Raw genomic sequence first — 13503 nt, forward strand, 5'->3', positions numbered from 1 at the left:
ACATTTGCAAAATGGGAACCACCACCCTTCCTTTCTCTCACCCTCTGTCTGTTTTGCTTGTACGTACTTTGGGGTCTTTTACAACGTGTGTGTGTGTGTACAGCGTCTAGCACAATGGTGCCCCCGTCTTGGCTGGCACTTTTTGGTAGTACTGCAATAAGAGTAATTGAGAAAAAGAACAGAAGAAAGTCAAAGGCAGATAAAGGCTTCTGCAAGTAATGACCTGCTTTGCTGGATGTTTAGATCAGTGAAGTGCCCTTGGTACTAAATCTGCCCCCTTTTAAATGCTCAGAGCCTAATTTCAGACATTACAATGTCAGCCCTGCATGATGTGGCTCGAATTTCCCGTAAATGTATCCACTGGTATAACACATGCTATAAGTTACACTCGGGTCTCAAGTGGGCATAACAGTGAGATGTCGGTTAATGAAGTTATTGGTAACACTCGGATTTAGTACCCGCGTTGAGGGTTTATAAAAACATTGGCAGAGAAGATTGTACATGAGGAGTTGGGCCTCCAGGGCTCTGTTCCCAGCTTTGTGTCATATGTGAGCTTGAGGTAGCCACTTAGCCTCTCTGTGCCTCACTTTCCTTTTCTATAAAATGGGGATAACAACACTGCCAGACAGAGACAACCCGGGCCTGCCGATTGTGGGGGGCCAGAGTGAGAGCAGCCGGCTTCAGCAGTGTTACTGAGCGTGCTTGTTTTTCACCTTCCCCCTACGTCTGCCGACACAGGCTCTGTCCCAGTATAATCTACGGATGGAAAAGCGCTGTCGAAGAGCTAGGTATTTTTAATTCTTGTTTGCAGTGTTCCCTCTAATTTTTTCCACCCATGTGCGGAATGAATTTTGTTATGTGCCCCAAGATGGAGGTGATGTGTGACACATCACCTTCATATCGGTGCATGTAACAAAATTCATGTGGTGGGGGAGGGGGCTCAGGGATGGGGGGGCGGGGGAATGAGGGGTTTGGGGTGTGGGAGGGGGCTCAGGACTGGGGCAGAGGGTTGGGGTGCAGGGGGATGAGGCCTCTGGGGTGGGGCCAAGGATGAGGGGTTTGGGGTGCGGGAGGGGGCTCAGGGCTGGGGCTCAGCTCAGGCTGGGCTGGGCCAAGAGAGAGGCTCCTCTCCCCTGGCCGCAGCAGGTCCGTGCTGGGGCCAGGCCAATGGAGGGGCGCCTCTCCCTGCCGCAGCCCTGAGCCCCTGCGCGCGGTTTAAAAGGCAGCCGCATGGCTGCGCAGCTCAGAGGGAACTTGGGTAGGGGGTGACTTAAAAAAATGAAGCAGATAAATTGGAAAAGCCTCTACCAGGGGCACAGTTCTGCTGGTATAAGGGTGCCTTGTGCTGGCATAGCTCCTAATACAGTGATACGCTGGTAGAAGGCCCCTTTAAGTTCTGTCTATACTGGGAGCGTTTTCCTGGTATAGTAATTCCATTCTATTCTCCTGGCCAAGCAAAGCGAGTGCAGAGGCAGCCTAGGCCTGTAAAGCCCGGCTTTTCCCCAGGATAGTAAAACCACCTTCCCTGAGTGACGCAAGGACTCCTGGTGAAAGCCCGCTACGTCCTGTACAACGACATCCATACCTGGGACTTCCGCCAGCACGGCTGTGTTGCTCGGGCATCAGAGCTTGACCGACAGAAGGCTGCGGGGGGGCGTGGCCGTATGCTGCTGTAACGCCCCCCATTCCCTACGCCGCTCTTGGGTGTGGATGAGCCTGGGCACCGAAAGCTCGTTAGGGTGGAGGTGAACGCTTTTCAGGGTGTGCAGTGCTTGGCGCTGTCCACTGATTGGGACCTCTGCGTGCGACAGCCGTTCAAATAGTAAAATCACTGCGGTAGCTGTTCCCCTCTCCCACTAGAGGATCTGGAGAGACTAAAGTCTCTCTCTCTTTTTAAACCCTATTCTTCCCCCTTTTTTCTTGTCCCCAATGAGGTGTGTTTACGCAGTGACACTTGCTTTGATGAGTCCTCTATTCCTCTAAAGCCCATCTCTTCCCTACAGTATTGAACATAATAGAAGGTGACTTGATTTCTCCATCTTCCCTGGCTCTTGCTCATCTCCTGCTAAAACCATGACTGCCTCTGTGGCTATCGCTTTCAGAGCGGGGAGATTGAAGAATGCAGGTCAATACATTTTATGACCTGATCTATCATTGTAAAGCTAACCAGAGGTTGAAATGAAAACCTTCGCTACCCTGTTTCCTATGCACGGGGTTGCTGGGAAACCAAAATGTAGCGATCTCCTTTATATTCACCATCTAATACTAGTTGTTTTTGGCTGTTACATCTCCTGGGGGAATCTTCAGAGCAGCAGTGCTGGCCTCTGGGGACCTTTTGCAAGGGAGTTTGTATTGTTTTGAGCGGTCATGCAAAAATATGCCACCATCATCATCCCGAAAGTCAGTTGCACTTACAAAGCCCTTTTCATCTTCACAGCAACATCTGATCAAATACAATCAGCTGTGTTCTTTGGTTTTCCATTGCCTTTGAAACTCTCTCCCCTTTTGAAGGAAATGCAATGGTAGAAAATTGGGGATATAAAAGATTCACTTAAAGATCCAGAGAGTTACTCCTCTTTCTGCTGACAGTAGAATCCTCACTGGCACAGCGTGGGTCCTGGTTGCCCTGGAGGGGCTTGTCCACAAAAGAAGATAAAAGCCTACTATAGCTGACAGTATAACAATGTCTGCGGATAGGTGGGGGTGGTGACTCTTTCTGTAGCGCCTAAGAGCCCTCATCATGGACCAGGTCCCTATTGTGCTCTGTGCCGTATGAACACAGAACAAAATGACAGTCGCTGCTCCAAAGAGCTTACAATCTGAATTTTCTTCAGGGTTTGAACCCAGGATCTCCTGCCTCAGTTGCTTTAGCTAAAGGACTGGGTCCATTTGCTTGAAGACAGCAACAGAGTCTGAAATCACTTTCTGTGGACCAGCCACTACAGGGGGACCACCCTGGAATAGTGCGGGGTTGCACCAGCTAACGGAGTTCCTCCTGTAATACAATCAGCAGTGGCTCATGCTTTTAGCTCTGGGGGCTCTGAGGTCCAATGCTGCTGCCAGCTCGAGCTTGGGGTTATTCTATAAACCCCAGGTTAAATATTCCTCTGGAACTTTTTTCTGCCTTGGTTGATATAACTTCTAGATTATAAGAGCCCTGGCCTATGATTGATCCCTCGGAGCAGGTACTGCTGTACTGCGAATAATGACAGAATGCGGAGTACTGAACACATGGCTTCAAAAATGTTTGAGAAGAGTCAGCTGGGCAAATCCAGGCTTATCTACCGGCGTTTACATGTCAGGGTAATTCATGCAGGGGGCTGCCCCCGTGAGAACTTTTAAGGATATAGATCAAGAGTCCTTTCTTACTTGCGTTAATCCCTGATTCGTTTTCAGGACTTAGTATCTTTATTGTATGATCTTTAATGTATTTATCCTCCCAAAACTCCAGTGGGGTTGAGCAGTGCTGTTATCCCCATTGCAGAAGGGGAAGTGAGGCCCAGAGAAACGGTGTGATTTGCCCAAGGTGTCACAGCAAGTCTGGGGCAGAGCAGGGAGTTGACCCTGTGTGTCGCTCCATATTGTGGTCCCGAATCAGCAGGCTGACTTTCAGAGGTGCTAAGCACCGGCAGGTCCCCTTCACAACAGCGACACTTGTCGGTACTTGGATCCTCTGTCGGTCAGACCTGTTTCTGAGGGGCTTAATTACGGATTTAGAGAACATTGTTCACCCACAGAGCTCAAACCGTTTCACCAAAGGAAGGTCAGTATCATTATCCTCATTTTACAGATGGGGAAACTGAGGCAGAGTAGTGATATCCTTCGTCCAAGGTCAGTGGCAAAGCTGGAATAGAACTCTGGTCTCCTGACTCCTCACCCAGGGCCATCTCAACTGGAACATTGGCTCATTGTTAGCTGGCCTTTGACTTCAGATGGAAATTGAATAGACAAAGCATCCTTGCTAGCCTGGCCTTTTCATTTCCACCTAGCTTGGTCCTGCTTAGTTACGTTTATCCAGATGGTCTCAATCTGGCACTTCACAAAGGGGAAAGGTTAGGGATATGTTTTATTGTTTTCCTGCCAAGGCAAGCACAAATCAAGCCTGTAAGTCAACAGTGGTGTAAATACAACTCAGGGGAGGCTAAACCTCTTCAAGAGCTGCGTTAAAGAGTCCACTCTCGGAGCTGGGGGCCTTCTCTCGCGACGGCTTCCCCTTTTGACTACGTCTCAATCCTCCGCAATCCACTCCTTCCCATGCTGCTTCTGACTCGTCCAAAGCCCCCCCACCCCCCCGAAACGGTGGGACAGTGATCACAAACGGTCCTATGGGTCTTTCCCTTCTTGCCAAGCTCCAATGTTCAATACATCACAAGGCTGGCATACAAATCATGAGAAAGAAAGAAATAGTTCTTTGTGTGTTCTGTGGCCGGAGTCTTTAAAGTGTCCACATTTGCGTTTCCAGGCTTTCTCTGCATTGTGAGGGCTAGAAAATTAGTTTTAATTAAAAAATAAAATAACCCCGAGTGAGAGTCTCACATAATCACATGAATCCAGCAGCTGGGGCTTTTAGATGGGAAAAACAACAGATATTGCAAGACAAACATGAGAATGGACAACACTGTTTCAGAACATTACGGGGACAGGGAAGGTTGGGAGAGGGACGCTTGCATGACAGGCTGTTTGCTGAATGGCCCTTTCAAATGCTCTCACTCTATGAGCAGCCCTTCCTGTAGGGGACAGAGGATGTTCTTTGCCTCCACGGGCAAAGTCATTGCCACCCACGTGCTTCCCCAAATGCTAAGCGCTCGAAATGGGAATCATTAAGAAAGGGATAGATAATGAGACAGAAAATATCATATTGCCTCTATAGAAATCCATGGTAGTCCCACATCTTGGATACTGCGTGCAGATGTGGTCGCCTCATCTCAAAAAAGAGATATTGGAATTGGAAAAGGTTCAGCAAAAGGGCAAGAAAAATTATTAGGGGTATGGAACGGCTGCCATGTGAGGAGAGAGTAATAAGACTGGGATTTTCAGCTTGGAAAAGAGACGACTAAGGGGGGATATGATAGAGGTCTATAAAATCATGACTGGTGTGGAGAAAGTAAATAAAGAAGTGTTATTTACTCCTTCTCATAACACAAAAGCTAAGGGTCACCAAATGAAATTAATAGGCAGCAGGTTTTAAACAAACAAAAGGAAGTATTTTTTCACACAACACACAGTCAACCTGTGAAACTCCTTGCCAGAGGATGTTGTGAAGGCCAAGACTATAACAGGGTTAAAAAAAGAACTAGATCAGTTCATGGAGGAGAGGTCCATCAGTGGCTATTAGCCAGGATGGACAGGGATGGTGTCCCTGGCCTCTGTTTGCCAGAAGCTGGGAATGAGCGACAGGGGATGGATCACTTGATGATCTCCTGTTCTGTGCATTCCCTCTGGGGCACCTGGCATTGGCCACTGTTGGAAGACAGGATACTGGGCTAGATGGACCTTTGGTCTGACACAGTCTGGCCGTTCTTATGAAATGCCACTGATTGGGCTGGCAACTGATCACTCGTCTGCTTTCGTCATCAGCCCAGTGTGATGGTTTTATTTCCTGTTCCATGCCAGCGCGTACCTGAAAAGGCCTAAATCGGTATCAAAGTTAGGGTGACTGGTCTATAATTCCCCGGCTCCTCTTAGTACCTGTCTTGAAAAGGGGGTACAGTATTTGTCCGTCTCCCGTCTTCCGGGACCAATATTTCCCCTATAAAGCTAAGACGGAGAAGGGTAATACATGAAGAATACATGAAGCTTTGACAGACCAGTAGTTGTGCTGAGCGTATCGGCGGGGGGAGAAGGGGAGCATATGCTCATCTCTTTTTAGTAGCAGCCCTAGATTCCAACACGCTGGGTAGGAAAATTATTTGTGGGTTCAAAACGATACTGCGCCAGTGTGTGGATGGGGAAGGGGGTGATGGGTGGTTAAGTCTTCTACCACAGCGGGCCCACCTTTTTGTGATGAAATCTGTATTGGCTTTATTTGGGGAATGGGTCTTAGGTCGTTCATCATGATTCAGAAATGAGCGAAACCAGCAGTTACTGGGGATTTGCCTCTAGAACAGGCCCAACTGATGCCGTGGCTCCGAACCCGCGCTCCGTGTTGTTAGGGAGGATTGCGTTCACGCGTGATAAATGAGCGTCACGAGGCAGATGCACTTCAGCCGGCAGCGGTAGGTCGAGGAAGCCCTGGTGGGTTAGATAGGGAAGCAGATGGAACGATAGGTAATTGCAGCGTCTCTTAGGAGAACCTACTTTTGTGGCACATAGTCAGTTTTCTCCCTCACCCCCTGTTTTCAGGGGGTCTGAATTTACATTGCTGAATTCCCTCTGGAGCGGAACAGCTGGGCTCTTGGGCTGGAAAGGAATTGAGTTTTCAACCATTTTTTAAGCTAACGGTGAGCAGCAGGCTTTTGTATGCATTAGTATTTGTATTACAGCAGTGTCTAGAGACCCCGACAGCGCCCTGGTGTTCTAGGGACTGTACACACACATTAAAAGCCAGCCCCTGTTCAATCAAAATAAATATTGATAATACGTATCCCTTTTATGCTAATGTCAAAACAGTGCTCCAACCTCCTCTGGGCTGTGGCATTATTGTCATTTTGCACAGGGCTACACGGCCGGTCAGAGAAGTTAAATGATGTGCCCAAGGGCACACAGCATATCCTGTGGCAGAGCCAGGAACCAGCCTAGGATTCCTAATCTTGAGGACAATGCTTCACCTTACTGCATGCTGTTGTCTCCAGCTTTCGCTTTCCCCTTTCCTTTCCTTTCAATTGGCGTTGGTGCCTTGACTGGTTTGTGTTGGTTTACCATGGGGGTGGGCGGGTGGGTGGGGGAGCTGCTGACAGATACATTATTGCACCATAAAGGAAGCTGGAGAGTGGGCCCCTGGGAGGATGGCACTAGGTACGCAGCCTGTGCGATGAGTGGCTGCAGAGCAGAATCTGCTGTACGTGCATGAAGGATGAAGCACAGAGTCAGAGCTCCGGACTAGCAATATATCAATGAGTCAATCGGTTTTGACTGTCTCTTGTTGTGCTGTTTGCCTTTTCCACCCCCTTGTTTTTAACCAACACGTCAGGTGGTGGCTAGATGGGAAGGGAAGGGACGTGCTGCAAGACAGCCCAGTAAATCTATCCCGCCATGTGCTGCAATGTGGCTCTTTATCATATGGGGAGCCCATGTGCTCTTGAATGGCCTGGTGCCTTCTGTATACTTCCAGTTGCTCCTTTGTCCGATAGCAATGACGTTATGTTGGCCCCAGGTTGCTGGTGTCCCTAGGGGGTGAGTGGACAGTCTCCGAGGAAAAGCACAGAATTTGTACGTGCGTCCTCCCTGAGTGAACTCTGGTTTTCCATGTCCCAGTTCATGCTTAGTACTCGCACGGCATGCTTCATCCCCCAAACTCTTTCCAAACGTGACCTCCCTGAGAGGTGCTGAAAGTAGGGGGGCTGCCACACCCCCTGGCTTGAAGTGGTTTCCATCATATACAGCATTTACAGTTTGGTTCTGGCTTTCAGCACCCCCACTCATACAAATTGTGCCATCACCCCTGATCGCACCCCCTGCTAGCCAAGTGACCATTATCCCCTTGGTACGGGGAGGGATGCTGAGGGAGAGGTGTTCAGGGATTTACCCAGACTGCCTCTGTGACCTTGGCTCACCCCTTTCTTTGCTAAACCAGGCCACTACTTCATAGAAGCGTATCCCTTCAATGAGCACTGTTAGAATCTTTGAACTTTCTCCTTCTCGTTCGCTGTCACCATCTGTGCCCTTTATTTTGGATCCCAGAACTGTTTGGCTACAGGCATCTCCTGCCTATTGAATGGCATGTCCATTGTAAGGCACCAGCCTGGGACTCAAGAGACCGGGGTTCAAATTTCTGCTCTGCTACAGACTGTGTGTGTGACCTTGGTCAAGTCACTAAGCCTCTCTCTGATTCACCTCCCCCTCCCCGGTACAATGAGGAGAATAGCACTTCTTGCCTCACAGGGATGTTGTGAGGTTAAATACATTTAAAGATTTTGAGGCACTCTGATGCGATAATGATAAGGGGCAGAGAGAGAGAGAATGACACAGGCATGCATCATTTTGAAGAGAGAGAAAATGCCTAGCCTCCCAAAGTTTAAAGAATCCATGGAAGTTAGGAACCTCAATGCATTTGAGGTTGTGGGCCTAAATTGCTTGCAAATGACAGCGAGATCTACTTCGTCCACCTGTCTGGATAGATATTCATTCCGAGTTAACCAGCTCTGATCCTATTGGCTTTGAGATTATTTTTGTCTTCGTGCTGAGCACATGGTTGGCACTATAAAGCCAGAAAAATGTCCTTGCTCCAAAGAGATCACACCCTCCAAAATGCTTGTTGGATTAAGGAAAGTGCTACTGAGCTTGTCCGTCCTCTGGGGCTGGGGCCGTCTTTTTTTGGTCTGTAGTTGTCGTGTGCCTAGCGTGATGGGGTATGGGTCCATGGCTGGGACTCCTTGGCACTACAACTAACAATTATGATAAATCTGTAGACTCTAATCTTCTCCGTTATATGCTACATCACCTCTGCGTCTTATAAGCCTGGCCCTCAGGAACCTCCCAATTCCTAGCTGACCTGCATTTCTCATCCTCCTTTCAAACCTTTCCCGCAAACCCCCCCACCCACCCACCCCCCCCAAAAAAAAATATTGATCACGTACCCCTACCCCAGTGCAGGCAAAATGTTTCTTTCCTGGTGGAAGCTGGCTCCTCCAGGCAGGTCAATTTAATCAGTTGTAAAATTCATCGAACATTCCGCCAAGAACAAGACCCACACCAAAGCTGAGTTTAATTTTTTGCTTGACCCAGGAGCGATCTTTTTCCCTCCAAAGCCGAGGTGCTGACCTTGAGCTGTATTAATGGCTGCCCCTCTCCTGCCATGCTTGACAGATTATTCCTCACTCACAGAGGGGAGGACCGGAGCATGTTGTGTTCTCTGTGTAGCTTATTTGCTGGAAAGTTTTGCAGCGCTGGAAAGAAACGTCTGCTATAGAACCCACAACGCCTCCACGCTCTCTATACAGGCTTCCCATAGCCTGTTGTTTGTTGATGGTATTGTGGTAGCATTTAGGAGCCCCAGTCATGGACCACAAGACCCCCTTGTGCTAAACGCTGTACAAATTCATAACAAAGAGACAGTCCTTGCCCCATTCTGGGAAAGGGGGGAGGCTTGGCTGACCTGGAGTTCCAGGAATACATAGGCACCTATGGGATTGTGTATGACTTAGAGATATGGTGAGAAATGGAGGGGACAGGATCACACAAGTAGCAAGAGCCGAATTTTGAGGACTCCAAAAGCAAAGAGGAGCGTGAGTTGGCTGCCAGTATGCTGAGCAGAACAGCACCTTTTCCTTGGGTCTAAAAATCCAAGCTTTCGATCCCTGGTGACATCGGGTTTTCCAGACCTGAACTCCTCCTCCTCTTTTATGACTGGCATTTAAGCGAGCTAACATATGTTCCAGCAGATGTGAAGGCCTATCATTAAACCATTTCATCCTTTTCCACCGCTGAGCAAATAATGGCAGATAAGTGGTTTTATGACTCTTTGACTACGTGGAAGGTGATTGCACATCCTAGGAGTGAAGTGAGATCTACTTAGGAGGAAATTATGGATTGCTGCCTAGCTTTTAAGGGGAGGAATTGTGCACATGGGGATAAAAGCATAAGTATGTGTAAAGTAGTAGAAATAGACAAATAAAAGGAGACCAGGGTATAATATTAACGGCGCTGAGGGGAGGCAGTCTTGCCCATTTAACTCTCCCACATGGCTGTTTACACTGAGAGAGGATGGTGCTGTGGTTAATGCATTAGACTGGGACTCGGGAGATCTGGGTTGAATTCTGTGGCAGACTCCTTGCATGGGCTCGAGCCAATCACTGAATCACGTGGAGCCTCAGTTTCTCTTCTCTAAAATGGAGATGCTACTTTCTTCCACTATTCATCATCTCTGCTTAGACTGGAAGGTCTTTGGGGCAGGGACTGTCAGCTACTCAGTGTTTCTACAGCACCTAGCCCAATGGGGCCCTGGTCTCAGTGCCAGTAATAAGAATACACCAAAACTTTCCGTGAACAAGTTTTCCATGCCAAATGTTTACCTTTGTCAGTATATAGTAATACTTAGACTCATAGACATTAAGGTCAGAAGGGACTATTATGATCGTCTGGTCTGACCTTAGCTCTCATATAGGGCTTTTCATGCACAGACCTCAAAGGAGGGACTTCTCTACAGAGGGGGAAACCGAGGCACAAGGAGGGACTTTCCCAAGCTCACCCAGCAGGCCAATGGGAATAGAACCCAGGTCTCCTTAGTCCCAGTCTAGTGCTCTATCCACTAGGCTTTGCCGCCTCCCTTGCATGTATAAACATAAAATCGTATGTATGAATGTAGCAATGAACAAATGTTACCCTGCTTTATCACTTTATTTCAAACTCCCTGCATTTAGAATGAAATCTTCTCCCAAGTCTGTTTCTAGCAGATCTCAGGGGAAAGAATTTCAAAGCAGCATGTGTGGGTGTCTGCTGTGGAGCATCTGGGTTTTTGTTTTTGTTTTCTGAATCTGTGGGAGCTGCACAGTGAAAACCCTGCATGCCCCCCTTAAAAATAGACTTGCTTCTGTCGATTCAACCCGCCTGCAAAGAGATCCGATGTCGGGAAGCGTTTGTCTGAGCGGTTGCTACGAAATGTCACTACCTTGCACCCTCACCGTAAGCCATTTGCAATCAGCCTGATCTTGGGCTTTTCTCTCTGCCTAAAAAGAACACGGCTTCTACTCTGAAATCTCTCTGCCTAATTCGCTTGAAAGGTCACTGGAAACCTCTCTGAGGACGCTTGTCTCATTATAGCACTGAGAGAGTCTGTGCGTTTGAAAAACAGCAGAATGCACCCAGTGGAGAAAGACAGGGGATAAAATGATCTTATTTAATGTACTGAAGTAGCTATGCACAGGAAGGCAAATGCATGTGTCATTGCAAAGGCTTTGTGCAGTACACTGAAACTTGCACTAAGGTCTTTACCTGCCGATGGTCCCACTGGACACTTTAAAGTGTATTTCTTCTCTTCAGCGAGGATTAGTACAAACAGAATCATGAGTCCCGTGTTTGTCTCTTGGTGGCTTCCCTACGGAATGTGATTATTTACAAATAAATAACGTCTCTTCTAACTTAGCAGCCCTGCAAACTCAGCCTGGGATCTGAGAGTCAAGCTGGGTCCTTTCCTTCTCATTCCTCGTCTGACGTAATAAAAGCTCCAGAGGCCAAACACTGCTCTCAATTGCACCTCTGCAACCTCGTTGCCTGCAGACGGCGCTCTCGGCAATGTCTGCTTTCGGGGGTTTGCACAGGTGTCAGTGCCCAGAGCATAGCGCCCACAAGAGGGAGTGGAATCCAGCTCGCTCGCTGAGCTGCGTTGGCTGTGTTTCGCTCCTGTAGCAGCTAACCTTCGCTCCTGTCACTCACATGAGCGGATGTGACTCTGAATCTGAGGCGAAGGGCTGGTCCGTACCACAGCCGGAGGTGTGACCAGAGCACGGGCAGACGCGCCCACGCTGGATTTGATCCAGCTCGTTCCAGTAACAATGAAGCTGGGGCAGCCCTGCCCGGGACCCTGGTATGGACTCAAGCGAGCAGCGAGCCCGTGCTGCTGTGGCGTTGGAGCTAGCTGGATTGAAGCTGGCTCGGGTATGGCACGGTCACGCTTCTGAGTACAGTGGAGACACGGCCCCTCGGCGAGTTGTCAAGCGGTGGCCAAGCAGGGAGCTTGTCCTGGGTTCCCAGCTCCACGGCTAGTCCTAACCACTGGGCCATCCTCCTTCTGTATTCTGCTCAGGAGCAGTCTCGCCCCGTCAGCACAAGAGATCAGTGTGGCCTTTGTGTCCCGGCCATTGTTAACGGTTGCAATGGCTGCGGTCTTCTGACTGCCAGCCGGCCAAGGAAGCCACCACCATTGTATCTAATACAAATACGCTGCTAACCGTTGTCGTCTTCTAGCACGTCGGTGTAGTAAGAAGCCGCTCATTGGCCTACGTTCCTGTCATTCAGGGCTGGAGATAGTGTTTAGCTCCATGGTGCAGCAATGCCACCGAGGAACTATGTTCTATAGTCTGAGTTGGTTACATCCACAACACCTCTGCAGGACTACACCTGGCTTTTTAGTCTGTCCTGTCTCCTACCCTGCAGCTTGCTGCTGATTTGCAGCTGGGGTGATGCATTTAAGGGCATTTCAGTTGTACTGGGGCATAGGAATGAATCCTGGAGTAATGTCTGGAGGAACGAAAGCACAAACAATTCAAGTAAACGTAAAGGTCTGAATTTGGAGGGGAATAAAAGGGAAAACTATCTGCCTTGGACTCTCCTTGCACAGAGCTGATGGAACCGACATGTAAAAATCTCCCTATCAATATGACAAGTTTCAGAGTAGAAGCCGTGTTAGTCTGTATCCACAAAAAGAATAGGAATACTTGTGGCACCTTTAGAGACTAACCAATTTATTAGAGCATAAGCTTTCGTGGGCTACGGCCCACTTCATCGGATGCTATCAATGTGCTTTGTCTTTTCTTCCAGGTAAAACAGATAATGGAAGAAGCCGTCACCAGGAAATTTGTGCATGAAGACAGCAGTCACATCATCGCCTTATGTGGTAAGTGATACATTTGCAAACGGCTTCAGCTAACCGGTTGCCTTTCTTCTTAATTTCCTTATAAAATCATCCCCGGTGGATGTAAGTACACCACTGTTGCACTGCGAAAGCAGAGATGTGAATGTTACAAAAGTTAGAAAATTCAGAATTCAGCCCCTTCCTCCCCCAAATTGGCCTGCTAAACCCAGGGTTGTGAGGTCAATCCTTGAGGGGGCCATATGGGGCAAAAATTGGAGATTGGGCCTGCTTTCAGCAGGGTGTTGGACTAGATGACCTCCTGAGGTCCCTTCCAGCCCTGATATTCTATGATTCTGTGAAACGCCTTCACGTTTAGCTCCTTGTATGGTCTCATGACAATGATCACATACCCCAGTGTCTGAGAGGTGGCGTGGTCCAGTGCATGGGGCTCTGGGGTAAGACTGAGAAAATCTGCATTCTAGTCCCATCTCGGCCGCTGACTCGCCGCAAGTCACTTCTCTCTCCGCTGTCTGTTCAGATTGTAAACTCTGTATGGTAGAGGTGATCTCTTCACTATACGTTTGTAGTGTGCCTAGCACAGTGGGCCCTCCAGTAATCCGAGCATTCCTGGGGGCAGCAGTGTGGGTTAGTGGGCTGAGCAGAAGTTTGGGAACAGGAAATAATTCTTGGACAAGTCATTTAACCTGTCTGTGCAAGTTTCTCCATCTTTAAAATCGGGATCGCCACCTACCCTTTTTATGACGGCTGTGAAGACGGCCTGCGTGTTTGAGAGTACAAAATGCTAGATGTGGGCTACGTATTGTTTGGAAGCAGCC

The 13503-nt window shown here is 48.6% G+C and overlaps 1 protein-coding gene across 6 annotated transcripts in view; it reads left to right on the forward strand.

The window, feature by feature from the left end:
* The window catches only part of SGSM2 (small G protein signaling modulator 2), a 148572-nt gene that overhangs the window by 16701 nt on the left and 118368 nt on the right, over positions 1 to 13503 (forward strand). For all 6 annotated transcript variants that reach the window (XM_048823789.2, XM_048823787.2, XM_048823790.2 and 3 more), the window contains exon 2: positions 12634 to 12709. In XM_048823789.2, coding sequence (XP_048679746.2) covers positions 12634 to 12709 — 76 coding nt within the window. The remainder of the gene's footprint in view (positions 1 to 12633; positions 12710 to 13503) is intronic.

The sequence above is a fragment of the Caretta caretta genome, chromosome 17 (genome assembly GCF_965140235.1).
Source record: "Caretta caretta isolate rCarCar2 chromosome 17, rCarCar1.hap1, whole genome shotgun sequence".
Lineage (NCBI taxonomy): Eukaryota > Metazoa > Chordata > Testudines > Cheloniidae > Caretta > Caretta caretta.